This window comes from Suncus etruscus, chromosome 1 (genome assembly GCF_024139225.1).
Source record: "Suncus etruscus isolate mSunEtr1 chromosome 1, mSunEtr1.pri.cur, whole genome shotgun sequence".
Lineage (NCBI taxonomy): Eukaryota > Metazoa > Chordata > Mammalia > Eulipotyphla > Soricidae > Suncus > Suncus etruscus.
This window is the reverse complement of record NC_064848.1, coordinates 151,540,123-151,567,136: the sequence shown is the minus strand read 5'-3', so window position 1 is coordinate 151,567,136 and position 27,014 is coordinate 151,540,123. Positions and strand designations below refer to the sequence as shown.

The following is a 27,014-nucleotide window of genomic DNA, read 5'->3' as shown; positions in this document are numbered from 1 at the left end:
TGTAAGACCTGGGTTCTAGGCCCAGTTCTGGCTAATTTATGTTAAGGATGTTGAACTTGTCAGTTTGGAGCTTCCACACTGCAGGAGAAACAGTAGAATCTGCAGGTAGTGACAGGTTTCAGGTTGATGGATTTGGCCCTGGCTTGTTTTTTTTTTCTACTTCCTCTCCTCTTCCCTTATCACCCCTGCCCACTGCCCTCTTTATACCATGGGGTCTTGCAGAGAGGAAAAGAGACAGATTAGACTGTGGGGGCCTGAAAGAGAACTTCAGCTCTAAAGACTCAGCCTCTAAATGGAAATACTCCCAGGTAAATTATTACCTTCGTCTCTCACCCTTTCTGATATCCACATAAGTCAGGATAGTACAAAGCTGTTTCCTCAGTTCCCAGAAGTCCAGCCTCTTCCTCATTCTCTCTGCAGTGGGTAAGCCTAGTGTTCAAGGAGATAGCTCTTAGGCAGCCCCTTCTAGGCCTGAGGTCAGTGATCAGCCCTGTTAGGCCAACAGGGAGTCAGGGGGGCCTGTAGGAAGGAGAGAACCACTGAGGTCACAGGTGCCTTTACTACACACACACAAACACCGCACCCTTTTCTCTGTCTCTGTCCCAGCTGCTTCTCATTTGTACCTTTGCTGGACAATTAATCCTTCAAGGGCAGAAGTCAGTTCTTCCCTGTGTGTGGGCTGGTGCAAATTAGCAGACCCGCTGCCCCCACTCCTCCCTCCCAGGATGCTTGTCACATTCCCTGTCACCTGCACAGTCTTGATTTACAAAGGTCCTGTTGTTGCCTTTGCAGCCCAGAGAGGGTGAAGTACCACTACTTGGTTCTCCATGTCCATGCACCAAACCATGTACACGGAAGTTAAATTCCACTGGGGAACCCAGAAGGGGGTAGGGAAAGGAAGACCACCCAGAGGCTTGGAAGCTGGCTCTGGCTGGAAGAGCCTGGGCACAGCAATTTAGGACTTTGCCCTGGTGTTGGGGTTGCCCATCAAGGCATGAGCTTGAGTTCAAGAAACCAGATTCTGGAGCTGGAGCCAGAGTGTAGTGAGTAGTGTGCTTGTCTTGCACATGGTCAGTTTCTGTTGAATCCCGGGCACCACAGCTTATGTTCCAAACACTGACAAGAATGGTCCTTGAGCAAGACCCAGGCTTTCTGAGCACAGCTGGTGATGGCCCCAAACACTCCCAAAATAAAAGCAAAAACAGATCCTTATCTTGAGGCTCCTTCCTGCAGAGATTGGTGTTCCTATGACTCCAAAATCTGCTCTAGGATCCAGAGAACCTATTTGCTCTCAATTTGACTCAGTAGCCACTGAGGTGTGACCGCAGCTGTCTTTTAAGGAGGGAACAATGGGAGTCTTTGGGAAGAGGAACAGAAATTTCCTCATTACAGGTGACATTCTGGTTGGGCTGCCCAGGCCCTGCTGAGGGGAGATTTGCCCCAGGAGGTAAAAATGGCAGAGAACCAGAGAAACCTGGGGAACCTTTGCTGTGGTTTTTCATGGGTCTCACACATTGGACTGTCTCATCCTTCCAATGAAAACAGAGGCTGGGACCCTCGCCAATGTCAAGTGACTATGACTGTTACTGTTTTGTAAGAGGGGAAACAGACTTCAGCAAGGTATCCAAATCTGACCAAGATTGGGCATCTAGTAATTAGCAGAATCTGATTTTTGACCTAGAGTGTATCTGGCCCCAAGGCCCATGCTCCAACCACACCAGGATTTGGTAGCCTGAAGACAAACTCTACCAGCTCTAGCACAAAATCACTTTTGAGTCATGTTCAGTGTTTTCATTCTTGCATCTTGCACTTGCTTCAGCTGACTGACACAAAGGGTTTGGCCCTTAGTTTCTCCAATGTCCCTTATCTTTTCCATTCTTTTGAAAGCACCCTGGAGGGCAGATAGGACAAGATTGCTTCCTTAGATTTATTGGTGAGGAGACTGGTTTTCAGATGGTGTGAGATGGCCCTGGAGCAGAGAATTCCTTTGTTCCCAGAAGTGCTGCCCCACCCTGCAGTGACACTCCTGACTCCCCCCCTGCAGACAGCTGGAACCCGAGAACCCCAAGTGGAGCCAGGGAACCCCAGATAGGCTCTGCCCCTACACCAAGTCACAGTCAGAGCTGACACAGATGATGGGGCACAGAGGTTCCGTGGGAGGTCTTTGCAATCAACCTTTTCAGCCACCCTTGTTCAAACTGGATATCCACCCTTGGCCCAGAACCAAATCCCAGTTTCCCCAAGTAAACTCTGGTATGCAACAGCCCTGGGTTTAGCTGTTCTCCTGCAGCATCCAAATATTTGCCACACAGACCTTACTGCAAAATGATTTGTGGGCTCCCCAGAATTTGGGGGACACACCACAGTCAGCTCCTGGAGTTGGGAGCTACAGTTAAGCCAGGGAGAGGAGCCAGTGGCATCAGAAAAGCTGCAGCACACAGCAGAGGAGTGTTGCATGAATTCCTCCTGCTTGGCATGCAGACTGGCATTGAGACACTGGGGGTATGAGCCCCCAGAGATTCCCATGACCCTTGGCATGTGTCAGTGAACACAAGTTGAAATAAATGCGACTTCCCCAAGACCATGTGGGTGCAAAGGGAGCAGTATGGTGGGGTGGGGCAGAAGAGGTGAGAAGAGTAGAGAAACAGCTCAAATCTGTCTTGGTCTCCTCGTTTTAGTGATGATAGTGGCTGTCCAGGGACTGTGCTCTGGGCACCTAGGTTGGTGGATCAGCTGTCTGGAGAATGTGCTGTTTGGTTCTGATTTCTTCTGTGCATGCAGCTGAGATAACAACTCAATGCTCCCTTCTCCTACCCACCCCAGGTCCAGCTAACCTCTCTGCCTTTCTCTCAGCTGCTTCTGGGTCCAGCTCCTCAGGCCCTGCCTGGCTATTACTGACAGTATAGAGATGGACCCCTCAAACCTCTGTGGTGTCTGCACTTTCTTAGTGCAAGAAAGGGAGAATACTGGACCCAGATCAAGTTTTTTGCCCCCTCCCCCTCCTTCCTCCTTTCTTTCCTTCCTTCCTTCCTTCCTTCCTTCCTTCCTTCCTTCCTTCCTTCCTTCCTTCCTTCCTTCCTTCCTTCCTTCCTTCCTTCCTTCCTTCCTTCCTTCCTTCCTTCCTTCCTTCCTTCCTTCCTTCCTTCCTTCCTTCCTTCCTTCCTTCCTTCCTTCCTTCCTTCCCTCATTTCTTTCTTCATTAGTTTGTTTCTTTCTTTGTCTTTCTTTTCCTTTCCTCTTCCCTTCCCTTCCCTTCCTTCTTTTCTCTTTTCTTTCCAGAAGTAACCTCTGAGCATTACTCGTTGTGGCCCAAAAGAAAAATTTAAAAAAATATATGTCTATAAATAATTTCTGTTAACTAAAATTGAAAATAGAGATTCTGTCTGAATTTAAAAAATTTTTCAATGTTAGTGGCTAATTTGTTTTTTTTTTTTTTAAATTTCTTTGAGCCACACCTAGAGTTGCTCCTGGAGATGCTCAAGGGATCATATGGAATGATGGAGATAGAACCCATGCCAGACTCATGCAAGGCAAGCACTGTACTATTTCTTTGGTGCCAACAAGATTTTTTTGTTTATTTTGGTGGGGACCACTCCTCCTCTCTTTGTCTATCTGCCCCTGCTCCACTGGGTCCACACTCCCCTCCACCGACCCACCCACCCAGGGAAATGAGCCTGTCACCAATCTCCTGCTGCCTCAGTTTCCCCTCCCATAGTTTGTGCATGGGGCAATGCACTTTAACAATCAGCCCTTCTTTTGGAAGGAGCCTGAATTTGTGTCTGGGCCAGAAGGCGTGGTGTCTGGGTGAGTGCTTACATTAACTAAACACAGGAGAAGCTTCTTATCTCAGCCTGCCCACCCCTCTATGGCCCAGTGCCCTTTTGCTGAGTTTGTTGGGATATGTGTGTATGTGGGGGGGGGGGGGGGAATAAAGGGGGAATTGCATTGGCCGACACTCTGGGGGAGACAGGCGAGGGCCTGGAAAGGGCCTGCCTGCTAGACTGAAGCTGGCAGAGGCTATTTCCATGGGCTTCTGGATAAGAGGCTGGCAGACTGGGAGTTTATGTCATCACTTGGTCTGGGGTGATAGCTGCAGTGGTGGCTCACAGTCCTAAACAGACACAAGGTATTGTCTGGAACAGAGTAGGGAGCTATGCACCACCCCATCCCACCCCACCCCCCAGCCTGTCCCAGATTGTCCAATGCTTGGAAATCACTCTCCAGTTCCCCCATTCAGAACAATTAGATCTCACAGCCTCCTGCTATGCATAAGCTCCCATGGACTTCGAGAGGGTACTCAGAGATCCCTTCTCCCCTACCCCACCCGTGTTCTCTCTGCACCTTCCTTTCACTCTGTGCACCGTAGAGCTTCTCCAGGTGTGGCAAAGAGACAAGATGAGATCCTTGGAGGAAGTTTCTGCCCCTCAGACCTGCCCCGAATCTGCACGTGGGGGTGGGGTGGGGTAGGGGTGGGAGAGCAGAGATGAAAGGAACCCAAAAACTTAGAACCCTTAGCATTCTTGTTCGTGGGAGACTAAAAGCTAGATGACTTGGCCAAGGTCCCAGCTGTGCTTTCTGGGACAGCGCTGCCTGACTGCATAGAGGTCTGTGGCCTCTAAGCCTGTGCTTGTGTCCCTCCCTTTCTGGGGCTATGCTGAGGCGAGAAGTCATTCCAGCTCTCAGGAGTCTTTGGGTGCAGAAGGAGGGCCAGCTCTGAACTCTGAGAGTTTCTCTTTATTTTATTTTGGTTAGGAAGTCACACCTAGCTTCACTCAGGGTTTACTCCCAGCTTAGGAGTACCCCTGGCTGGTGCTGGGATCCATATTCAATATGCGGAATTTCCACAGGCATTGGCAAGATGTAGGACAAAAATACCTTCCCTGATGTCCTATCTTCGCTGACCCAGACCATCAATTCCCCTCACAAACCAAACCACAGGGTCTGCAACCACTTCTCCACAGACCATCACATAACTACTTTCTGGTACTGAACATGAGAGACACCAGGAATCATTAGGGGTTGCAGGAGAGGCTGCAAAATTAGGATTAATGGGTCCCCCTTGCCTGCAGAAAATAGGGGGAGGTGCCAGCAGGTTGCCAGCACAGAACAGAGCAGAGAGACTAGGATGGTCCCACGTTGGCACTGGTAAACCATTCTGCATCCGTTGCTTTCATCCTGCAGAAGGATAAACAGGCATCTGATATCAAACTATCAAAGATTCTCAGGAGGAACCAGAGCCTGGACATGAGGGGCATATGCACAAATACTTTCTCAGCCTCTTACTTACTGTGGCCCCTTCTCACTTCATTTCCTTTCTGTTGACAGGAATTTTCCTATACCTCTCTCCAAGCATCTTCCTGTTGTCCCCTCAGTCTTGTGCTGTGACCTGTCCCCCAATTGATGCTACTTTCACCTGTGGCACTTATTTTGCCATAATCTTGGAGAACCTAGGGTATGCTTATGGCCCCCAGTTCAGAAACTATTGTATTCTGTCATCCAAGATGCTGAATCGCTTTCACAGAAAGGACTACCTGCACAGATACCAGATTATGCAGGAGCGCGTGCTCTGCAAAGGCAGATCTCTGTGCTGTGCTGTGGTCTCTGCTTTTCCATAAGCCCATTGCAACACCTATGCCCTTCATGGAGGAGAAGGAGAATGGAGGGATGGTGGGGAATTGAACCTGGCTAAAGGGATGGTATGGTATGGGATCACAGCAATGTAGGGGATGAAAAAAAGGGGTCTAAAGTCTAAGGTCTCTTTGAAGGGGAGAGACAGGTAGCCATTTAGCCCTCTGACCCAGGCTATTGCAGCGCTGGTTCTCACAGCCCCTTGTGTGAGTATCTTTGCTTCCCTTAGTATAGACTCAGGACCTTCTAGCTTGGAAAGGACAGTGCGGGTTTTCTATAACTCAGCCACAGATAGAGTCGCGCTCCCTGGGCGGTGCTCCCGCCCTGCCTTGGCTTCCTGCAGCCTTGATGGGCTGTTCCCAGGCTAGTGAACCCAATGACACGAGCAAACTCCATGCTGAGTGAGCAACCGGCTTTTGTGTGCAGACTCTCCACCTGCCTGGTCAGCCTTACTCCTGATACAGCCCAGGAGACGCCCTCCATAGTAGAGCCCAGGACTGGGTGAGGAGGGTGCCTGCCATGGAAGCAAAGAGGTAGACAGCAGGGGAAGGAAGAAAAAAGAAGGTTCCATAGGAGACCACCAGAATTGCAGATGCAGATGGCTTTCCTCCACACACAACAAAACACATGTACCACATTGCCATCACATATATGCTCCACACATCACATACACCAGACACCATATAAACACATCACACATAATAATTCATATGCATACTACACACATCATACATCTCATGTACACACATGCATCACATGCTTCAATACACATACATCTGCATCTCTCTGTACATATATATCCCAAACACTTACATATCTGCACACAAGCCCTGCAGGGACCAGCACAGAAACAGAGACCAGGACCAGAGGAACAGAGCAGGGATGAGGGTGTCAGTCTTACAAGCTATCCAGCTGACTCAGGTTTTATCCCAGGCATTCTAAGTTCTGCCATGATTGATGCTGAGAGGAGAGCCCAAATATTAAAAATATTAAAAATAAAAGCATAGACTACGGAGATAAAATTTCTGAGATACATCAGCAGTATGGGGCGGAAGAACAAGAAAGTGGATAAAATCTAGGACCAAATAACATAAGTACCTAAACCTTGTGGGTCTAGTCCTTGTGAGAGTGGGTTCTTTCCAAAACAGGGATTGCTTGAATCCATTGTTTATTATCATCAATAAAGGGAGAGTAATGTTGCTTCACCCCAAGGTGCTCAGCCCCCAAACTTGTAGGACATCTGAGTTTCCAGATTGTGAAATTATGTGAAAATGCAGAGTGGATATCAGAGCATCTCTTAGTATTCTTTTCCTTTATAGTAGTTTATTTATTTATTAATTTATTTGGGCCACACCTGGCTATGCTCAGGGATTACTCCTGGTTCTATGCTCAGAAATTGCTCCTGTCAAGCTCGGGGGACCATATAGGATGCCAGGAATCGAACCAGGTCTGTCCTGGGTTGACCGCATGCAAAGCAAATGATAACTGCTGTTATCTTTCTGGCCTCTCTCTTAGTGTTCTTCTATTATCATGATGATGCTCCAAACCTGCACACACATGGAAAAAATTACAGACACCTGCACTGAGATACTGTATGCAATACATACACACAATCCACATAGGTTCATGCACCAATACATGTCTGCCCACTGAGCTATAAGCACACACTGCTATAATATTTTCAGATACATGACTGGACATATAAAGGATACATGCATAAAATGAGTTGTACACGTACCCATATAGACACACAGGTGTGTGTGTCTACTGAGCCATGTGCAGAGACTCATGCACAGACACACTGATCCAACATGAACAGTCAGACAAGTTCACTGATATACACACCCAAAAGTACATGCATCATCCTGGCCCTGCCCTCATGGCCTGCAGAAGAGATGTTCACGCTGATGAATCCTCTTGCATGATGGGGACTTTGCCTTTGCTTAGAGATGGGGCTCAGTGTACAGCACGAAGAACTGTTAGCATCCCTCTGCCCATTCTCATCTACTCCAGACTGAGCTGGATTTCAGTAGGTCAGAGTTCAAGCCCTTGAGGGCAGCCAGGATACCAACCAACCTGGGTCCATCTGCTCATGCTCACAGGTCACAGGTGGGATCCCTAAATGCCGGGGATTTTCTCAGTGTCCTAAAAATCCTTCCTTAATGAGGAGTCCAGGCCAGAAGCCTGTTGGGGGTCGGGGGCAGAATAAGAGATGGGTTCTCTTTGAGAAGAGCCTGTGACCTTCAGGCTCAGCCTTCCCCAAAGCCCCTATGCTGATCAGCTGCAGCTGGAACTGAGGTCCAGGGTCCCATCCTCTATGAAGAGGGCTAGTTCATTGTGCAGCACCATAAGGAACATGGGGAATATACCATTAGGCTTTGCCCCTCTTCACCCCATTCCTAGGCCTACTGTACCAAAGGTGACATAGAGATGTGAGAAGATGGAGTGTCATTGTACTATTGGGGCTGTCCCCCAGCCTCATAATGGTCCAGGAAATGAGAGAACACAGTATGCAGGAGTCTGTGTCCAGTTCAATGCCCACCTAGAGTCTGGTCTCAGCCCCCACTGTCTGCCACACTGAGCCCAGCAGAGTAAATGGCAGACACTGAGGAGGAAAGACTGTAGGGGAGAGGGAAGGAGGGGCCTGCGCCCCAGCCTCCCTCCCTGCTATGGCAAATACCTTCCTGCCTCTCCACCCCTCAGGGCATTGAACCAGGGGCTTTGCCTGGAGCCCCACAGCATAAAGGGGAGGGGAGCTCAGAAGGCAAACACTGGCTTAATGGGCACAAAGGTCCTGGGTTCAAGGTTTGGGCTTCTAGCTCCTACCCCCACCCAGCCTGAACTCACTGACCCTGAGCTGGGTGGGGAAGGAGCTGATTGAATTGCGATGTTTGCTCAACCCACTTGCTTGTTCACTGAGAGGCCTCTGCTCAGTCACAGGAGCCATCATTGCTACCTGTGCTGGAGCCTTGGTTTGAGGACCCCACAGATACACCCACCCCTGCACCCCTGCTCCCCACTCTGCTCTCCACACATACCAGGACATGTGTACACACCATAATACATGCACATGTGTGTTCCCCAACATCTGAACAGCTTCATGCAGAGACATATTTTATGATGCACATCTGAAAATCACATAGACACACAATACATACCAAGACATGCATACCATGACCATATATGAACTAGCATGCTTAACACATACAAATACCCCAACAACACAATCACACCACAAAACATGTATACACAGATACATACCATAACATGCATACACATGTACATGTACATAGCTGTGTACAACATAACCTATACATACATGAGCATGCCTAGGAAATATCACATGACACATCAACATGCATAACAATGCATGCACATAGGTACATTGGAACACACATTGACAATGCATGTATGATGGAACACACATATTCACAAATCATAGCATATGCATGTACACACCAGGGCACATGTATATGTAATACATCATAAACATGTGTGTGAACATGCACCATGACACCTGTATACATGACACATATCCACCAAGACACCAGCTCACCCATCACGGGAACAAAACACACTCATATTCTCACACACAGAACACTAGGACATGTGCACATACAGCATATGCCATCCATGCACATCATGACACTCATACACATTTGCACAATCCTTGCTGAGTACCCTTGCTTTTAATTAGAGACAAGAGAGAACCAACTTCCCAGTCCCTGCACTACCCCCACATCTGGGATTCCAGAGGCCCAGAACCACCAATCTTTAGGGAAATCTGGCACAGGGCTCCACAGGACTTCACAGAACTGCACAGAGTTTTATAGGACAGCACATGGCTTCATGGGACAGCACAGGGCCTATATAGGGCTGTACAGCCCAGCTCCCCTTCTTTCTCAGGAGCTGGATGTCTTCAGAAAGCTCATAAAAAGCTTCATGACTTCTGGTGTTCGACTATCTGGGGTTCAGCTATGTGAGTTTTGGGATTCAACGGTGAGCTCAGGTATTCATCTGTGTGAGTTCTGTAGTTCAGCTGTGTAAGTTTTGGGGGTCAGCTGCATGAGGTTTGGGGTTCAGATGTTTGAATTCTGAGGTTCAATTGTATGAGTTTTGGGGGTCAGTTAGTTGTGTGAATTTGGGGGGGGGGTCTGAGATGGTAGTAAAGCTCACTTTCCTGACCTTCTTCTGAATGGCCTCACAAGATGCATCACCTCTCTGTACCTCTAGGTGCCAGTGGGAATGAGAGGCCATTGTGGGGTAAAGAGATGGCAGGATGCATGGATGATGGGGTGTAGACATAGTGAGGTACAGAGATGGTGAGCTTTGGCATCAGGTATTGACTCTGAAAATATCATTACTGGGGTGATTTATTTCATGCTCTAAGCTTCATTTCTCCCTTCAGTCAAAGAGGAGACCTGCCTCCTGCACCCAGGCAGCTGTGAGCTGAGCATCCAGGCTGTCTTCTGTAAAAGGGTCTGTAAAATCTCATTTATTTACCCTTTGGAACAGCCTTTCCTATTAAGTCTGAGACACAAACAGAGCAGGATGTCCTGTATTTTATTGGCTCACCTGCTGCATTTACATTATGGATGGGGCAGTGTTCCTGACCTCTGGAACAGGGGGTGTCCATGCACTGTCCATGCACCTGGGGGTGAGCAGCATGATTGTGATGATTCCAGGCCCCCTGGCCTACAAGTCAGATGGGGCTCTGGGCTGTGTATCTCCCAGCAAACCTCAGTTCTCTGGAGCTGCAACACAGAACATCTGCCACCCTGCTGAAGGCATTAAGAGTGCTTAGAGCCAGCAAAGAGGGGAAGCTGGAAGGGTGGTGACAAGTGCCAGGAGAGGAGGACCCTGACAGAGTTGAGAGGCAGATGAAAAGCCCCTGAGAAGGTAGGCACTAGGATCCCAATATCTGGCCTCTCTCTCTCTCTCTTCCCTACCTCCCTCACTGTTTCTAGTCTTACAGCCTGGCCTGACCTGTCCAGACCTTTCTATAAAAGTCACCAGGTGTTCCAAAACCCAACAGAGACCTTCGTTGACTTTTGGGAGCCACCCTTCTATGGCCTGGCCTGGAGGCAGAGAGATGGAACAGGTGACCCTGACAAGGGAAGCATCCATCTCAGACCCAGGAAGTTTAGGGGCCTGTCTCTTTAAATCTCAGGTAATTTGGGAGCTGAGAGGGAGTGTCCACCTGACTCCTCCTGTGCCTTTCTCCCCAGTAGTAGCTCCACTCACAGTTCCACCTGGCCAGGCCAAGGAGGAGTCAGAATCTGCCAGTGCCACATCTCCTAGACTGGCTGATCCTGAGGGTCCAGGCTGGCCGCAGGGGCGCTGCTGGAAGGAAAAAGACGGGACCTCTCCAAGGAGAGGGCAGGCTGGCCCTTGGCAGGGCCCATGTGGCCCCAAGGTTAAATCCAATCTGGGTCTGGCCTTGGCCTCAGCCCCCCAAGGAGCCGGCCCTGTGCCCCATGGGTTTGTCTCTGCCCAGGGAGAAGGGGCTGATTCTCTGCTTGTGGCGAAAGTTCTGCAGATGGTTCCAGAGACAGGAGTTGTGGACTCAGAGCCGGGACGAACTGAACCTGCAGCAGCAGCAGAGGTAAGGCCCCGCTCGCGGATTCCATCCCAGCTCCCCTGTACCCCCACTATGCCCTGCACCTCTTCAGCCCTCTTCTTCTTCCTTGTCCTCACTCTCTTCCCTGCCTCTGTCCTCCTTCTCTGGACATCTTGTCCTTTCAAGCCTGGCCTCTTGAGAGCACTTTGCCCAGTGGGGCAGCAAGCTCCTTAGGATGTCAGATAGGCAAGAAGCAGGAAAGTGGGATATTTAAAAATACAGTTCAAAGCAGCTGGCTCCTCCACCAAGGATTGCTTTAGAAGCCAGTTAGATAGCTAGTGCTCTGGAAGAATCCCGCATCATGCAACCAGCGGTGATGCAGGGCCTGGACTATCTTGGGGCCCTATGATTTCCCTCTTACCTGCTCCTCTCTGCAGAAACACCTAGCCTGTGTACGTGGACATGGATGGGTATGAATGAATTAGTGAATGGATAAATAAAAGAATGAATGAAGTGAGAAGATGCATGAATGAGGCAGAAGGAGACTCAGCCAGCAGAGAAGATGCATTTATGACATCAAGCACTAGGCAGTAGGCTGACATGCGTTGGAGGGGCCATAAAGATAAACAAAGTGGGGCCCCATCTTGGAATCTTCTCTCCATGGGAGCAAGGAGCCTGAGTAGCCGGGGGATCATCTCACCTACTGCTTTCAACTCCTGAGAAACTTCCCCCAAACTCCTCTGAGCTTTTAGAGTAGACTCTTCCCCAGCTCTCCTGAGGTAGTGCAGGGTATGGCTGGGTGACTGGGCAGTGGGAACTGAAGAGAAGGGGTAGTAGAGGATAGTGGGGAGGAGGGCCGGGGAGAGTAGAGGCGGAACTTTAGGTCTTGGGATTGGCATGGCAGGCTAGAAAGATTTCCTCACAATGGAAATTCCCAGGGTCTTTCCAAAGACAGATAATGAGGTTTTTCATGGAGGAAGGTCTTTAGCTTCCAGGAGGGTTCATATTCTCTGACCTCTCTCTCTCTCTCTCTCTCTCTCTCTCTCTCTCTCTCTCTCTCTCTCTCCCTCTCTTTCTCTCATTCTTTTTTTTTTTGGTTTTTTGGGCCACACCCGTTTGATGCTCAGGGGGGGACCATGTGGGACTCTGGGGAATGGAACCGTGATCCTTCCTTGGCTAGCACTTGCAAGGCAGACACCTTACCTCTAGCGCCACCTCCTCGCTGGCCTCTCATTCTTTCTCTCTCAATTAAGCTTGACTTCCTGACTTCCTGGGTCTCACACCCACTGCTCACCTCTCACTCCCTAGGCCTGGGAGACTGGGGTTCACACATGTTTACCTGATGACATATTGAAGCCATAGAATGAAGCTGTTGTTGGGGACACCTCTCATCTTCCCACTCCCGGGTCTCTGGGGTGAGGGCATAGCCACTATTCAGCCTGGATCTGGGACATTGGAATTCGGTGGCAGTTGTCACTGGAGTGAGGGTTTGGGATGGAATAAAGGACCTGATCAGGACTCCCACTTGTCTTTCTGTGCCTAGTTCTTACTCCCATTTGGGGTGCACATTCCTCTTTGCCCCTTGGATGGAGAGCAGGTCAGTGAAGCCCCTACAGTGATTGTCCACTGATCCATCTTATTCCTGGACCCCAAGCACAGAGAAGTACAGGCTCATCTTGGGTTGGGTGGAGAGGCCCCAGAAGGATGTTGGAATGGCCTGGGATGGGACATCCCTGACAGTGCCAAAGCCAGCCTGAGAGAAGAGGTTATGACTGGAGAAAGGGGGAGAGTTTGTCATGAGATAGAAATGTCCTGGTGTAGAGAGGCATGGGAACAGGAGTAGACACTAGCCTTCTTTCCTCTTGGTACTCAAACCAACATGGGGGCAGGGTCTGGTGGGAGACAGCACAGAGTGAGTAGGTGAGGGTAGGATGTGTGCTCATAGGGCCTCTGGCTATTGAGACAGCTTCTTCCTGAAAAGAGTACACCGTCATTTCATGAGGGTGACCCCCATCTGGCTCTCTCTAGCATGCTTCTCTGCTACAGTACACCTGAGGGGCCAGGCCACACTCTCACCTTTCTCTACTTCCTTCCTTACCCTCTCTCAGGACACCATGGCTTCTTGCCAGAGAGTTGGCACCCTCCCCATTTCTAGTGCAAGGCGCACCCCACTGGGCTTGGAGGAAATGGGCCTGGCACCTTCTCTGCTCTGGCAGGATTTGGTGGCTATTCTCAGCTCAATGCTTAGAACTCAATTCTTAGCTCAATACTGAGGGGGTTCAAGGAACCATGCAGTATTGGAGACAGAATACTAGGGCTTGTGCTTTGAACCTGAGCCATGTCCCTAGTCCCACCTGTGTCCTTAGACCTAAATGTGCCACTTTGTAGGTTGAAATGGGTATTCTGGGGCCCCAAGAAGGGCAAAGACAAGGATCTGGGGAGTAGTATCCAATTTCAGCTGCTATGGGTGTATGAATGAGACTGCCTGCCCAAGAGAACCCCAGCCCTGCCCCCTGCTGTTCCATGGATTGTGTCCCTGGATGTGCTGCAGGCAGGTGAGTCTCCAGAAGCACAACAAAGCTGGCAGCCTAAAACCCATCCCAATCTGAAACCAGCCCTGCCTTGCCTTTCCTCCCCTTCCCTCTCTAAAAATGGTGCAGGGATGTACTCCCAAGGGTTAGTGCAAATCTCTTCCCCACTTTCTGCTCTTCCTTCCTTTAATGTGGTCACTGCTAAGGGCTGAAACACACCTCCCCTTACCCCCCCCCCCCGAAAAAAATTGGGAAGTCACAAAACTAGAAGAACCACATAATTGAGTGGTGAAAGCCTGAGGCCAGGTTCTTGGGTGAGTCTTCAACCTTAACTCTGTGTGAACCAGCCCTGATTGGAGGTAGGGGGGCTGTTAGTGCCTCAGTTTACTTTTATGAAAAGCAGAAGAAAGATTCAGCCAGTGGAAGGGGGATGAAGGGCCAAATGATCCTGAGTGAGATTCTGTTTGGAAACTGCAAAGCACATTAAACATGTCATGTTGTGATTTAAAGAAGAGCAAACCCCACCACTGCGTGAAGGCATGGGAGGGGGAAAGATCACTGGAAATTTGCTCTTTCAGAGGTGTTCCCCCAGGAAGGACCCCTGGAAACCATATTCTAAAGTACCCTTGAGCATCTCCCCATGATTGTAAAAGTGACTGACTGGGTGATGTGGAGCTATTGGAGGGCCCACACATGCCTCCACAGTTTTCTGTGCTCCCAGTCAGACCTTCTTCATACCCCGATGAACTCAGACTCAGGGACAGAGAAGTGGCCTGGAAAGGCTTGTGCAAACAAGTCACTGGGATGCAGCTGGGACTAAACTGGATGTTCAAGGCTCCAGCCACTCCCTAGCTCCAAAGATTTGCGGGGAGGGGGGGGTGTCTTCTTTTACCCTAAGTGCTGTTTTGTTGGCAAGCAACCAATGCAACACCTAACTGCACACCCTGTGCACAATCAATTCAACACTTTACTTGTGCATATGCCCACTAACCTAGTTCATTCACTAGGTGAACACACATCCCCGTGCAAGGTGGTACACAAGTAGGCATGCATAGGTGGCATGCACAGATGGCACACAGGCGGAAATAATGGTGGGCCTACAGATAGGCACTCACAGGCAGGTCCTTATGGGGGTACTTATAAGTGGCACTCAAAGTACACAGGGGCAAATACAAGTAGGTACACAGGTGGCACACAGATGTGGAACTCATGAGGGTGAACTCACAGACTCATTCACAGGTGGCACAGAGATAGGCACAGGTGAGCATATGCAGACAGGCACTCATTGACAGGGCTCACAGGTGGACACTCATAGGCAGATACACTCATAAACAGTCACTCACTAATGGGATGCATGAATAGGCACCCACAGGGGGGCACACTCACAGGTGGGTATTCACAGGTAGACACAGGCTGGCAGGCACAGGCAAACACTTACTGTCGGAAACACACAGGCAGGCACCCAGGCAAGCACTCAAAGGCAGACACTTCCCTGTAAGACAGAAGGGCAGACGGGCTGGAGAACTGGTTAGAAGGCCATCAGGTGCTCTTAGGAGCATCAATTCACTTGGGGAAGGGGCTCGATTTCAGATGCCATCTTGGCAGGTGCCCCAGTCCAATGTTTACCTGCACTGCCAAGAGTGATCATTCATTGTGGAAGGATTCAGGGCAATTGAGAGAGGATCTGGTCTTTTGGAGAAGACAACCAGAGAAGATGTCAGAGGGGATAATTTCTGATTTAGTGCCTGAAAAACACCAGCATAAGCCTTGTAAACCCCTTTCTGGGCTTCTCCATCTTCTTTTGGTGACTCAATTAACATAGGCTTCCTCTGAATTGTCCCTTACTGATGGTTTGATTTGTGAGAAAACAGACAGGGGAACTCTTATTCTTTGGAAAGTGCAGAATCCGTCAAAAAAAAAAAAAAAAAAAAAAAAAGGACTATGCCTGATTAGAGCTTTAAGTAGGGGCTTCCTTATCCTGACATGTGGGTAGGGAGGTGGATCCTATGTGGGGACCTGAACTTGACCCATCTCTGTCCCCTCCACACCAGATGCCTGGAACACCCTTCCCCAAAGTCCCCATAGGGATTGTTATTGCCAAATACCTTGGGGAGCTGCTGAGAATTCCACAAAGTAAACATTTCCCTTTGGGAAGGTGATAATTAACACAACCCTCTAACAGGAAAGGTATTTTGTCAACACACACACACACAGAGCTGGTGAAGAGGTGGAGATTTTACTCTAGATCTAAGTTTTGGGGCTGTAGTTGCTGAAGAAATTATTCATGCCTGAGGAATCACAGTCTTTGGCTAGGTGAGTTCCTGCCCCTTCCAAGGAGCCTAAGGGTAGACTGGTGTGGTGATGGCCAACTCTGCTGCCCTCTTCTGGTCCCATGCATTGTCCCTTTAGGTTGAATTCAGTTTTCTCTGTTTGTGTTTTTTTTTTTTTTTTTTTTTTAAATCACATCCAACAATGCTCAGGGCTTACTCCTGGCTCTGCACTCAGGGATCATTCCTGGTAGGACTCCGGGAATCATATGGGGTGCCAGGGATTGAACCCAGTTGACTGCATGTAGGATAAGTGTGTTACTCAGTTGTAGCTTTCTGAAACTCTAAGTTCTGGTTTGAGAACCAGAGCAAGTCAGTTCTCAACAAATCTTCCTGCTCTGGCACTGGTTTCTTACTGAGTTTACTGTGGCTGAGGGTGCTAGATAAAATACTGGGTTAAGTAAGAATTTCAGAGCATACCTAAGTTGTCTGTCTAAGTATGCCTGAGTAGAGATAAAGGTATGCCCACATTTAAAAAGTTATTACTTAGGGGATGCGATCCCAGTGACAGCATATGCTTTGCATGAGTCCATCACTGCTTCCAGGCCCTCAGCACCACCATTGAGCACCAGCACTGCTGGGAGTTATCACTCCAAAGTTATTTCTGTGAATCTAAGAATCACATATCACTTAGAGGCTATTTGATTTGGTGACTCTGAAAGCCAAGGTCTAATAGCAACTTCCTGTACCCCCAGGTTCATTGAGCTATTATTAGCAGAGATAGGGAAAGGGTTTCATAGGAGAGGAAAGCTTGCAGGGAACATTTGTGAACTTTGGGACCAATGGAAAAATCTCCCTGACTAGCCTACCTAATCCTGCCTTTGGAAATGTGGATGTGGGAGCAGGGGCCCTGGAGCCCACTGTCTCTTTGTTATGAACCATAATACACTTTGCCAGAAGGGGGTAGAAAGGGTGTGCATATGGGGGAACAATAGGATGCAAAGATGAAAAAGTGGCTGATGTTTAGAACCTTCTTGTGCTGTAGAGAGAGAAGAAACATAGCAGAAGGAAATAAGGGCAAAGAGGAGTGCTTCCAGGGCAGAATGTGTGTGCGCGCGTGTTTGTGTGTGCACCTGTGTGTCTCTGTGTGTGTCTCTGTTTAGGATAAGATGATATTATTCTAGGAGTTGTAACAGAGGGGTAAGAAGTTGCTGGAGGGGCTGGAAAGATAGCATGGAGGTAAGGCATTTGCCTTGCATGCAGAAGGTCAGTGGTTCAAATCCCGGCATCCCATATGGTCCCCCGAGTCTGCCAGGAGCGATTTCTGAGCATAGAGCTAGGAGGAAACCCTGAGCGCTGCCGGGTGTGACCCAAAAAACAAAACAAAACAAAACAAAAAGAAGTTGCTGGAGGTGAAGATGGTATCACACACTGCTGTGCAGCTGTGCTTACATACCAAATGTGCTATTTAAAAAAAAATACTTAGACTGTGCTTGTCCAAGGTGGGCTGAGAGGGTATCTTGAAGTGCTAACCAGGAAATCTGGTCAAGTCATACCACTTAGGAACAGCCAACATCCTATACATCAAGGGTGTCTCCTGGACCTCGCTCCAGGTGTAGGGAGCAGCATTTAGAGAAGCTGAAAGCCTTTGGAGTGTTTGTTGTTGGACACCCAATTCCAGGTGAATTTCGTGTTAGGACCAAACATGAGGAATTGAAGAATGGTGTGGCATGTTTTGGCAAGAATTGGGTCTAAGGAGTGAGAGGGAGGAGGGGGGCCCAGAGAGTTTATTGTGAGGGAACTGTTCCCCCTTATCCTTTGGTGTTTAAGCACCTGTAGCCATCGGTAACTGTGAGCATCTTTAGCCTTTAGAAATTATCTTGGCAGCCTGGAGAAGGATGGGTTGGGTGTAAATAGGATGCCAGGAACCTTGTTCGGAGTTTCACTCATGTTGGGCTAGAGAACAAGGAGGATTAGTGAGGATAGGTTGTAAAGAGGTAAATAGATGGAATGGGAAGGGAATTTTCTGTTGCAGTTTTGGGACCCCGTTGCCTGAGGTGGGGAGCTGGGCTCACTCCTGAGGCCTCTAACAGAGTTCAGAACTCCATTTCCCACCATGACCAAGCACCCTAGGTCCTATGTGTTCTTTCTGTCACATAACAGTCATCCCGGGAGTTAAGGGTTATTTCATTGGCTCCCTAAGAAAGACCAAGAGATTCAGGCCCAATATAGGGAATCTAATGAAAGGGGTCCCCTGTGTCTCAGCAGGGGTGGTGGTGTAAAGATTCTATGAAAAAAAAATAACAGGTTTCTTTCTTTTCACTGTAGTAATAAGATTCCAGGGCTGAGAAGGTCTTGGCTTCTAAACTGAGGCCTTAAAGATGCTTGTGGAAGGAGAGGAGGATAGATCAGAGGGGCCTAGGGAGTGGCTCCACATAGGGAGGGAACATACCATGTCAACACCAGCACAGTCACAAGAGCAGAATTCCTGCACCCTACTATACCCCTCACCCATGAAAACAGGCTTATCTTGAGAGTCATCTTCGGGCACAGAGCAGGATAAACCTGGGCTGTTCCCGAGGTCAGAAGGACAAGAAGTGAGTGAATGTTCAACTCCTCCCATCCCTCAGTGCACTGATAACAGACTCCCCTCTGCCCCCCACTTGAGGTAGAAAACCAGTTCCCACCGCCAGCTCCCACCACAGCTGAAAGGGGTGAAGCAGTTGGTTCCAGTTACCTAACTGGTGAGGATTAAAAAGATCTGGTCACAGTAGCAGCTTCCTCCGGATCAGGGTCTGGAGTTAAGGGGGTGGAGTCATTGTACTGAGGGAAGCACTGCCTCTTTAATAAAGCCTGTGATAAGGTAGGTTGTGCATTCCACAATCCCCAGAGAGGAGGTGGGATTCCCATGCCCCCTGTCTGAATAGGACAAGAGATGCAAGTCCAGCAGCAAGTCCATGCAGGAAATAATCTACACACAGTTGGGAAGGCATAGCAGGCCAGATACTCACACAGCAAGCTGTTCACCCACAAGTCAGTCATTCCACCTCGTGAAACCACGAGCTAAGATGGCAGCTCCCCCTCCAGGTCTCCAAAGCAGCCTTTATTGGGAAAAACAAAGCCCACCCCCAAGCGGAGAGAAAAAAGCCAGATGAGGAGGCAATCGGGAAACCTCTTTTTAACACGAAAACCAAAGGAACCAATTGAGAGACATCTAATTAGAAGGCACTATGAGAACCAATCCAAAGGCCTCTACCAACAGAAAAGTTCACTAAGGGACCCCCTTCCTCTCTCCTTCCTCCAGAATCTGGGAGTCCCCCCTCCTTCTTGCTGCCAAAGAGAATGACGTCCAGGCACTCCATAAGCTGTTGCAGTACGAGACGTGTGAGGTGCATCAAAGAGGTGAGGGTTGACCATGGCTTTTCCTCCTCACTTGACCTTACCCTTCCACCCCAGTCTTCCAACCTCTGCTTTCTGTGCATGCCAGGGGCCCTGGGAGAGACAGCGCTGCACGTTGCAGCCCTCTACGACAACCTGGAGGCTGCCCTCTTGCTCATGGACACTGCACCAGAGCTGGTCTTTGAGCCCATGATGTCAGAGCTCTACGAGGGTGAGGAATTAGGGGCCAGTATGGAAGGCAGGACCCTCCCTGGGGTGGTGGGTATGATAGTTCCCTTGAAGAATTTAGGGAAACCCAGGAGGGCATTTGAGTTCCTCTCTTGTCCATTCTTTCCATCTGTTTCTTTATCCCTCATGCTGACATGCAGTGACCTGGGTGGGAGGCAGGGGTTGGCATTCCAAGAGCCATGGAAGGCCCAGGATTCCCGGCCCTCCACCTTCTTCTCCTCGCCCCCCACATAATTCATGTTGCCCCAGAGGAGATGAGCAGGTATTTGGATATGGGTGAGCCCTAAAGGATCCCAGGGATCTCCTGTGATGGGTAGGCCTCTCTGTGCTAGGTCAGACGGCCCTGCACATGGCCATCGTGAACCAGAACGTGAACCTGGTGCGCGCCCTGCTCGCCCACGGTGCCAGCGTCTCAGCCAGAGCCACTGGCAGCGCCTTCCACTACAGCCCCCGCAACCTCATCTACTTCGGTTGGAGCCAGGCCCAGTTCAGGAAGGAGGGGGAAGATAGAACACCGGGAAGGGACTGAGGGCAGCTCTGTGCCTGGGGTGGGGAGAGTCAGCACTTAGGGCTGATGGGCAGGGCGAGGCTGCCTGGTCCTGCTGCCCAGGGTCCCCCAGGCCCAAGTTGGGGGAGAGATGGGGAGCAGAGGACCAGCCCTGGGGGAGCCCTGCCCTGCCTGTCTCATGCTCTCCCACCATAGAGCCCTCCGTGTCCCCCAGGTGAACACCCCCTGTCCTTCGCCGCCTGTGTGGGCAATGAGGAGATCGTGAGGCTACTCCTGGAGCACGGGGCTGACCTTCGTGCCCAGGACGCTCTGGGTAAGCACTGGGCTAGGAGGGCAGCTGGACTGGGTGAAGCTGGAGGTGGGGTTGGGGGAGCAGGGACCTCCAAACCTAGCTTCTCCCCCCACCAGGCAACACGGTGCTGCACATCCTCACACTGCAGCCCAACAAGACCTTTGCCTGCCAGATGTACAACCTGCTCCTGTCCTATGACAGACTGGGCGGCCAGCTGCAGCCTCTGGACCTCGTGTGCAACCACCAGGGCCTCACTCCCTTCAAGATGGCAGGCGTGGAGGGCAACACAGTGGTGAGGGGAACCTCCACCCAATAGGGCCTGCTCATGACCTGCCTTCCCGAACCCTGCAGGAAAGGTTAGCCCCAAGGCTTCCCTCAGTTATCAGTCAGGGGAAGAGTGACTAAAAACTCAGTGCTGAGGCTCTCTGAACTTCTTCCCTGGGAGAGGTCGAGATTCAGCTCTCAGGCACACTCAGTCAACCCCCACCATGTCCATCAGTCCTCCCAGTTTATAGTGGTAGCTCCCCAAATCTCGCACTCTTTCTCTCCTGCCCTTCCAGCAGAGATACAGGGCAGGAGAGGTGAGCCAATGCCCCTTCGGGTTCTCTGCTCTCTAGATATTCCAAGCCTGTCCTCTTGCTTGTTTCTCTAATGCCTTCCCTGGTCCCCATTCATCCCCAGATGTTCCAGCATCTGCTGCAGAAACGGAAGCATGTCCAGTGGACATATGGGCCACTGACGTCCACCCTGTATGACCTCACGGAGATTGATTCCTCAGGGGACGAGCCCTCCCTGCTGGAACTCATTGTGACAACCAAGAAGCGAGAGGTGGGTACTCTGTGCTTGAGTGTGTATATATGTATGTGTGTGTGTGTGTGTGTGTGTGTGTGTGTGTGTGTGTGTGTGTGTATGTATGTTAGGGTCTCTCTACAGGGTAGGGGTGAACCAAGTTCTTCTAAGGAGTAGGGGCCAGCCCCGGTATCTGGAATTTCCAGGTGTCTGGCTTTCTGCACAGGCACGCCAGATCCTGGACCAGACACCAGTGAAGGAGCTGGTAAGCCTCAAGTGGAAACGATATGGGCGGCCATACTTCTGCATGCTGGGTGTCGTCTACCTGCTCTATATCGTCTGCTTCACCGTGTGCTGCGTCTACCGGCCCTTGAAGCCAAGAACCAGCAACCGCACCAGTCCCCGGGACACCACCATCTTGCAACAGAAGACTCTGCAGGTGTGCCCTGTGCTTGCTGCCTCTGAGGAGCGCTATCTCTTTTTCTTCCTCTTTCTCCTCCTCTTTCTCTTCCACCTCCTCCTCTTCCTCCTCCCCCTTTCTTCTCCTCCCCTCCCTTCCCTCTCTTCTCTTACCTCCTCATCTCCTCCCCCTCCTCTTTCTTCTGCTCCTTCTTGTTCTGATTATTCTATTTCTCTTCCTTTTCCTCCTCCTCCTTCTTTTGTTTGTTTTTTGGACCATACCCAGCTGTTCTGAGGCTGCATTCAGAGATCATTCCTGTTAGGCTCCGGGGACCAAATGGGGTGCCAGGGATTGAACTTTAATTGTCAGCATGCAAGACAGGCACCCTAGATGCAATACTCTCTCTCCAGCCCTGGCTCTCTGCACACTGCTATTTTTTGTTCTGTTTGTTTGTTTGGTTTGGGGCCACACCCAGCAACAATCAGTGGTTATTCCTGACTCTGCACTCAGAAGTTACTTCTGGCAGTCTCTGTGGACCATATGGGATGCTGGGGATCAAACCCGAGCCTGTTGTGCACAAGACAAACGCCCTATCTGCTGTGCCATTGCTTAGGCCCCTGCACATTCTTTCTAACACTTGAATCCTTTTTCTGCATCCCATCCCCCAGTCACCACTTCACACTTTATACTTTACACCTGTACTAAGAGTAGAATCTGAAACACCAAATCTAAAGGGTTGAGGGTAGCTTGGTCACAGGGCAAGCCAGCTGTTGCTAATCTTGGGGCTCTTATGTCTACCCCAACTTCAGGAGGCCTATGGGACCCCCAGGGATGACATCCGGCTGGTGGGTGAGCTGGTGATAGTGGTAGGTGCGATCATCATCTTGCTGGTAGAGGTGAGTCCGTTAGCCAGATCAGTAAGAACCTGAATGCATGGCTGAGGCCAGCCTGAGCTGCTGAGCACAGCCCCGTCTCTCTCCCTCCAGATCCCTGACATCTTCAGATTGGGTGTCACCCGCTTCTTTGGACACACCATCCTTGGAGGGCCGTTTCATGTTCTCATGTGAGTCCCTTCACCCCCATCACTTTCTGCTCTATCCCTGTTGCACCTAAGTTCCTGGCTTTAGTCTGGTATTCCAGGGGTCCCAATCCAATGATATACATGATCCTGTGTATGGAACTTGCAAATGCTGCATGGGCAGGTGTGGGTACTTCAGGAGGGTTTCTCTGGCTCTGGGGCACCCCCCAGCTCATGCCTGTTCCCCCCACAGCATCACTTATGCCTGCATGGTGCTGGTGACCATGGTGATGCGGCTCTCCAATGCCAACGGTGAGGTGGTGCCCATGTCTATCGCGCTGGTGCTAGGCTGGTGCAATGTCATGTACTTTGCCCGAGGATTCCAGATGTTGGGACCCTTCACCATTATGATTCAGAAGGTCTGTGTCGCATAGCCCCCAATTCCCAATTTCTGGGAGAATAGATAGGGAGTCATTATATATAGCTAATAGTATATATCATATCTATATTTTATATATATATATATTATAGCTACTGAGTATTGCTGGTTTTCTGGCCACACATAGTCATGCTGCCATAGTTTTCAGCTCCTTCCCTGACCCTTCAACAATGTGGCCTCCAGTTCTGTTCCTGGGACTAACAGGCCACAGATCAATGGAGGTGGGATTTTCAGGCCCACAGGGTGTCAACCAACCAGGGTCCTGAGAACAGGGCAGGGCTATTGGGCATCTCAGGGTTACAGTTGTGAGAGGTTTGAAGAATTAGAGAGAGGCTAGTGCAAAAGTCTTCTTCCTCCCCCTGTCCCTGTCTAGATGATTTTTGGGGACCTGATGAGGTTCTGCTGGCTGATGGCTGTGGTCATCCTGGGCTTTGCTTCGGGTGAGATACCTGTCTGGGAAGGGCAGGGAGAGGCTAAAGGGACAAAGGGCACCCCTGGAGGTCTCAGGATAAATTCACAAGGGGATGATAACCCATAGAGTAAGGTGTTAAGTCAAAGGAGGGAGGCAGAAGTTAAGAAGAGGCAAGTGGGAGTCAGAGGGGAAAGTAAAAGTCAGGGGAAGGCAAAAGTCAGGGGCCAGAAATCAGTGGGAGAGCTGAAGGAGATTGGGGGGGAGGCTGATGATGGGGGGGAATTATAAATCAGATAGAAGTCAGAGGGAGAAAGACAGAAGTCAGAAAGCAAATGGAAATTAGAGAGGCAGAAATCAGAGGCAGTAGGAAGAAGTCAGAGATGGGTGGTGAAAGTCAGAGGGCAGTGGAAGTTAGAGGGGGAGGTGGAAGTTAGAGGAGAGAGACCAAAGTCAGAGAGGGGCAGTGGAAGTCAGAAGGGGCCATATAGGGGAACACTGTGAGGCATGTTTGTGGACAGTGAGGGAGAGACCCTGACCCAGGAGGAAAGCCAAGAAGCCAAGGCCAGAGCTTTCCAGGAAGGGGCCCTTCGTGTGTGTGTGTGTGTGTGTGTGTGTGTGTGTGTGTGTGTGTGTGTGTGTGTGTGTGGCTGGCTGCTGTGGTAACCCACCCCGTGGGCGGAGCAGCCTTCTATATCATCTTCCAGACAGAAGACCCTGAGGATCTGGGCCACTTCTATGACTACCCCATGGCCCTGTTCAGCACCTTTGAGCTGTTCCTCACCATCATTGACGGGCCGGCCAACTATGATGTGGACCTGCCTTTCATGTACAGCATCACCTATGCTGCTTTTGCCATCATTGCCACACTGCTCATGCTCAACCTCCTCATCGCCATGATGGGTGACACCCACTGGCGAGTGGCTCACGAGCGCGACGAGCTCTGGAGAGCGCAGGTGAGCCCTCAGGTGGCCGGGAGCATTGGTGCAGGCTGGGCTGACCAAACTCCAGGAGCAAGAATCGCCAACAGGCTAATTTTGACTCCAGATAAGATTTGCACAATCTTTTCTTTTTAATGTTGACTTAAAAAATTATTACAAAAATGAGGGGGCCGGAGAGATAGCACAGCGGCGTTTGCCTTGCAAGCAGCTGATTCAGGACCTAAGGTGGTTGGTTTGAATCCCGGCGTCCCATATGGTCCCCGTGCCTGCCAGGAGCTATTTCTGAGCAGATAGCCAAGAGTAACCCCTGAGCACTGCTGGGTGTGACCCAAACCCCCCCCCCAATTATTACTAAAATGTATAAAATCTTGTACCCATCTAGGAGAAAACATTACCTTTCCTAATCTGGTTGTGGGCAACTATATGCATCATTAGTGGATACCTTACTCAGTGTCACATGTTGGCAAGTTCGTCCTGGCCTTGAAAGAAGCCTTTTCATTCTTTTTGAAAAATTGTTTTCAAGACTATGAATTCTCTAAGGTTTGGACAGTTTTTTTTTTTTCACAGTAAATAGAATGATACAAAGTGTAACAGGGACCTTGGAGGAGCCAAACACCCGTGATGACGATATAGCCATGAAGAATTCTTCACCATTTTCTCAAAGAGTAAAAATGCCTATTTTCCCCCACCCTGAAGTCAACAGAGTAAGAATCACCCAGAAATAAACTAAAAAAAGTGGGGTGACTAAAAACAAGCTTCAGTACATTCTGTGATGGGATTTAAAAAAAGAGTATCGCTTTCTTGGTGATATATAAGTTTGCAGAATTTGACCCAAAAACTGTGGGTGTATTAAAAAAATCCCACAAAAAAAAAAAAAAAAAAAACAATGCCCTGCCAACCTCTTCTAGAAGCAGCTGCCACCTTCTGCCCACAAATCACAATTGGGGAGAAAAGCTCAGCCATTCATCATACCATCCTCCAAAATACGCCCAGCCCATCACTCAAACATTCCTGCAGAAAAAAATCTTGTCCAAATAAAAGTGGGACCCCCCTAATGTAAGTGTAGGTATACATGAGGCTTCAGAGCTGCACAGCAGGTGGGGGGCTCACTCGGAGGGGGAGGTTTTCTGCAGCAAATGCTCCAAAACTAGCTGCCTTGTCCAGATGCTGGCATCTGTCAAAATGTCTGAGGATCAAACTATCCTGTGGTTCCCACAGGTTCTTTCTGCAGGACCTTCTCTCCTTGCTTAGGCATGGAGGCATCTCAACGCCCATTCTGTCCACCCACAGATGAGGAATAATCAGGCTAAGACCTTTGTTCCAATTTGAAAGGTCCCTCAATGCCCTTTGGTTGGTTGGTTGGAGACTATACCCAACATGCTCAGGGGTTACTCCTGGCGATGCTTGGGGAACCATGAGATTCAGGGAATTGAAACTGTGTCAGCCACGTGCAAGGCAAACGCTGTACTATCACTCTGACCCTAAACTCTAAGGTTCTTTGCATGGCCTCTCTCTACACCCACTTGTACCTGGTCCTCTGGCAATACCCAGCTCAAACCACCCCACTTTCCCTTCTGTCCCTACACACAGGTGGTGGCTACCACGGTTATGCTGGAGCGGAAGCTACCCCGTTTTCTGTGGCCTCGCTCAGGCATCTGTGGACGAGAGTATGGATTGGGTGACCGCTGGTTCCTGAGGTGAGTGACCATGTAGACTGGCCCATGGACTGGAGCTGCCACAAAGGGGGAGAGACTTCAGAGGGAAAGATACCAAGAGTCCTACATGGCTGGCTGCAGAGCCAAGGAGAGAGCAGGGCGGGAGGGGCAGCAGAACCACAGCCCCTGCGACTTGTCTATCACTCAAGACTGCTGTGTCCCCAGGGTGGAGGACAGGCAGGATCTGAACCGGCAGCGGATCCAGCGATATGCACAGGCCTTCAACCCCCTGAGCTCGGACAATGCAGACAAGGACATGGACAAGCCACAGTCGGGTTGGCCTTTGGGCGCCCATCTATCCCTTCCTACCCCTTCGGTGTCCCGAAGCACCTCCCGTAGCAGCACCAACTGGGAGCGTCTGCGACAGGGGACACTAAGGAGAGACATGCGGGGTGTGGTCAACAGGGCCCTGGAGGCCTGGGAGGCCTGGGAGTACCAGATCTGAGGCCACATTTCATGGGCTGGAGCTCTGAAACCAACAGATACCCCAGAAGCCTGGGCCCGACCCAGATCCCCTCTCTAGATCAAGGTACAGGCATGAACTCACAGAACCTCAGTGGGAAATCACTTCGCCCTTGGAACCCAAGTGAGGGGAAACTAAGGCAGCTCAAGCCTGGCTCCTGCTGGGAGGCAGCATGGTGTGCTCAGGGCCCAGACCGAAGTTTGCTGCACTGTCAGAAACAAAGCACTTTAAGGACGGACTGGCCTCCCCGGCACCCCGTCATCAGCCCAGTGTCAAAGGTGGAGGGGGACAGCCCTTTTGAGGGTGCTATGGACAGTAGGAGGGAGGCACTGGGTGGAGTCTGGTCACCTCCAATCCAATAAAGTCTTCCCCCTTCCAGTGCTCTGGTTCTGTCCACGTTGCTTCCACTCTGCAGTGGGGCCTTCCC

The 27,014-nt window shown here is 50.2% G+C and overlaps 1 protein-coding gene across 1 annotated transcript; it reads left to right on the top strand.

Annotated features, from left to right (window-relative positions):
* The first annotated feature begins 11,090 nt into the window (after positions 1–11,090).
* On the top strand, positions 11,091–26,569 carry LOC126011162 (transient receptor potential cation channel subfamily V member 6). The gene is made up of 15 exons (XM_049774887.1): positions 11,091–11,233; positions 19,291–19,388; positions 19,474–19,596; positions 19,946–20,083; positions 20,336–20,434; positions 20,530–20,705; positions 21,095–21,241; positions 21,429–21,641; positions 22,412–22,498; positions 22,589–22,665; positions 22,874–23,039; positions 23,433–23,499; positions 24,156–24,424; positions 26,000–26,106; positions 26,290–26,569. Exons 1-15 carry the CDS (start codon positions 11,106–11,108, stop codon positions 26,567–26,569), a joined length of 2,175 nt encoding a protein of 724 aa, XP_049630844.1. The 5' UTR covers positions 11,091–11,105.
* Positions 26,570–27,014: the final 445 nt, after the last annotated feature.

Coding starts and splice junctions, on each gene's coding strand:
- LOC126011162 (XM_049774887.1), top strand. CDS start 11,106: ATGGGTTTGTCTCTGCCCAGGGAGAAGGGGCTGATTCTCTGCTTGTGG. Junction 20,435..20,529: donor TCGTGCCCAGGACGCTCTGG/GTAAGCACTGGG, acceptor TCCCCCCACCAG/GCAACACGGTGCTGCACATC. Junction 21,642..22,411: donor TGCAACAGAAGACTCTGCAG/GTGTGCCCTGTG, acceptor CCCCAACTTCAG/GAGGCCTATGGGACCCCCAG.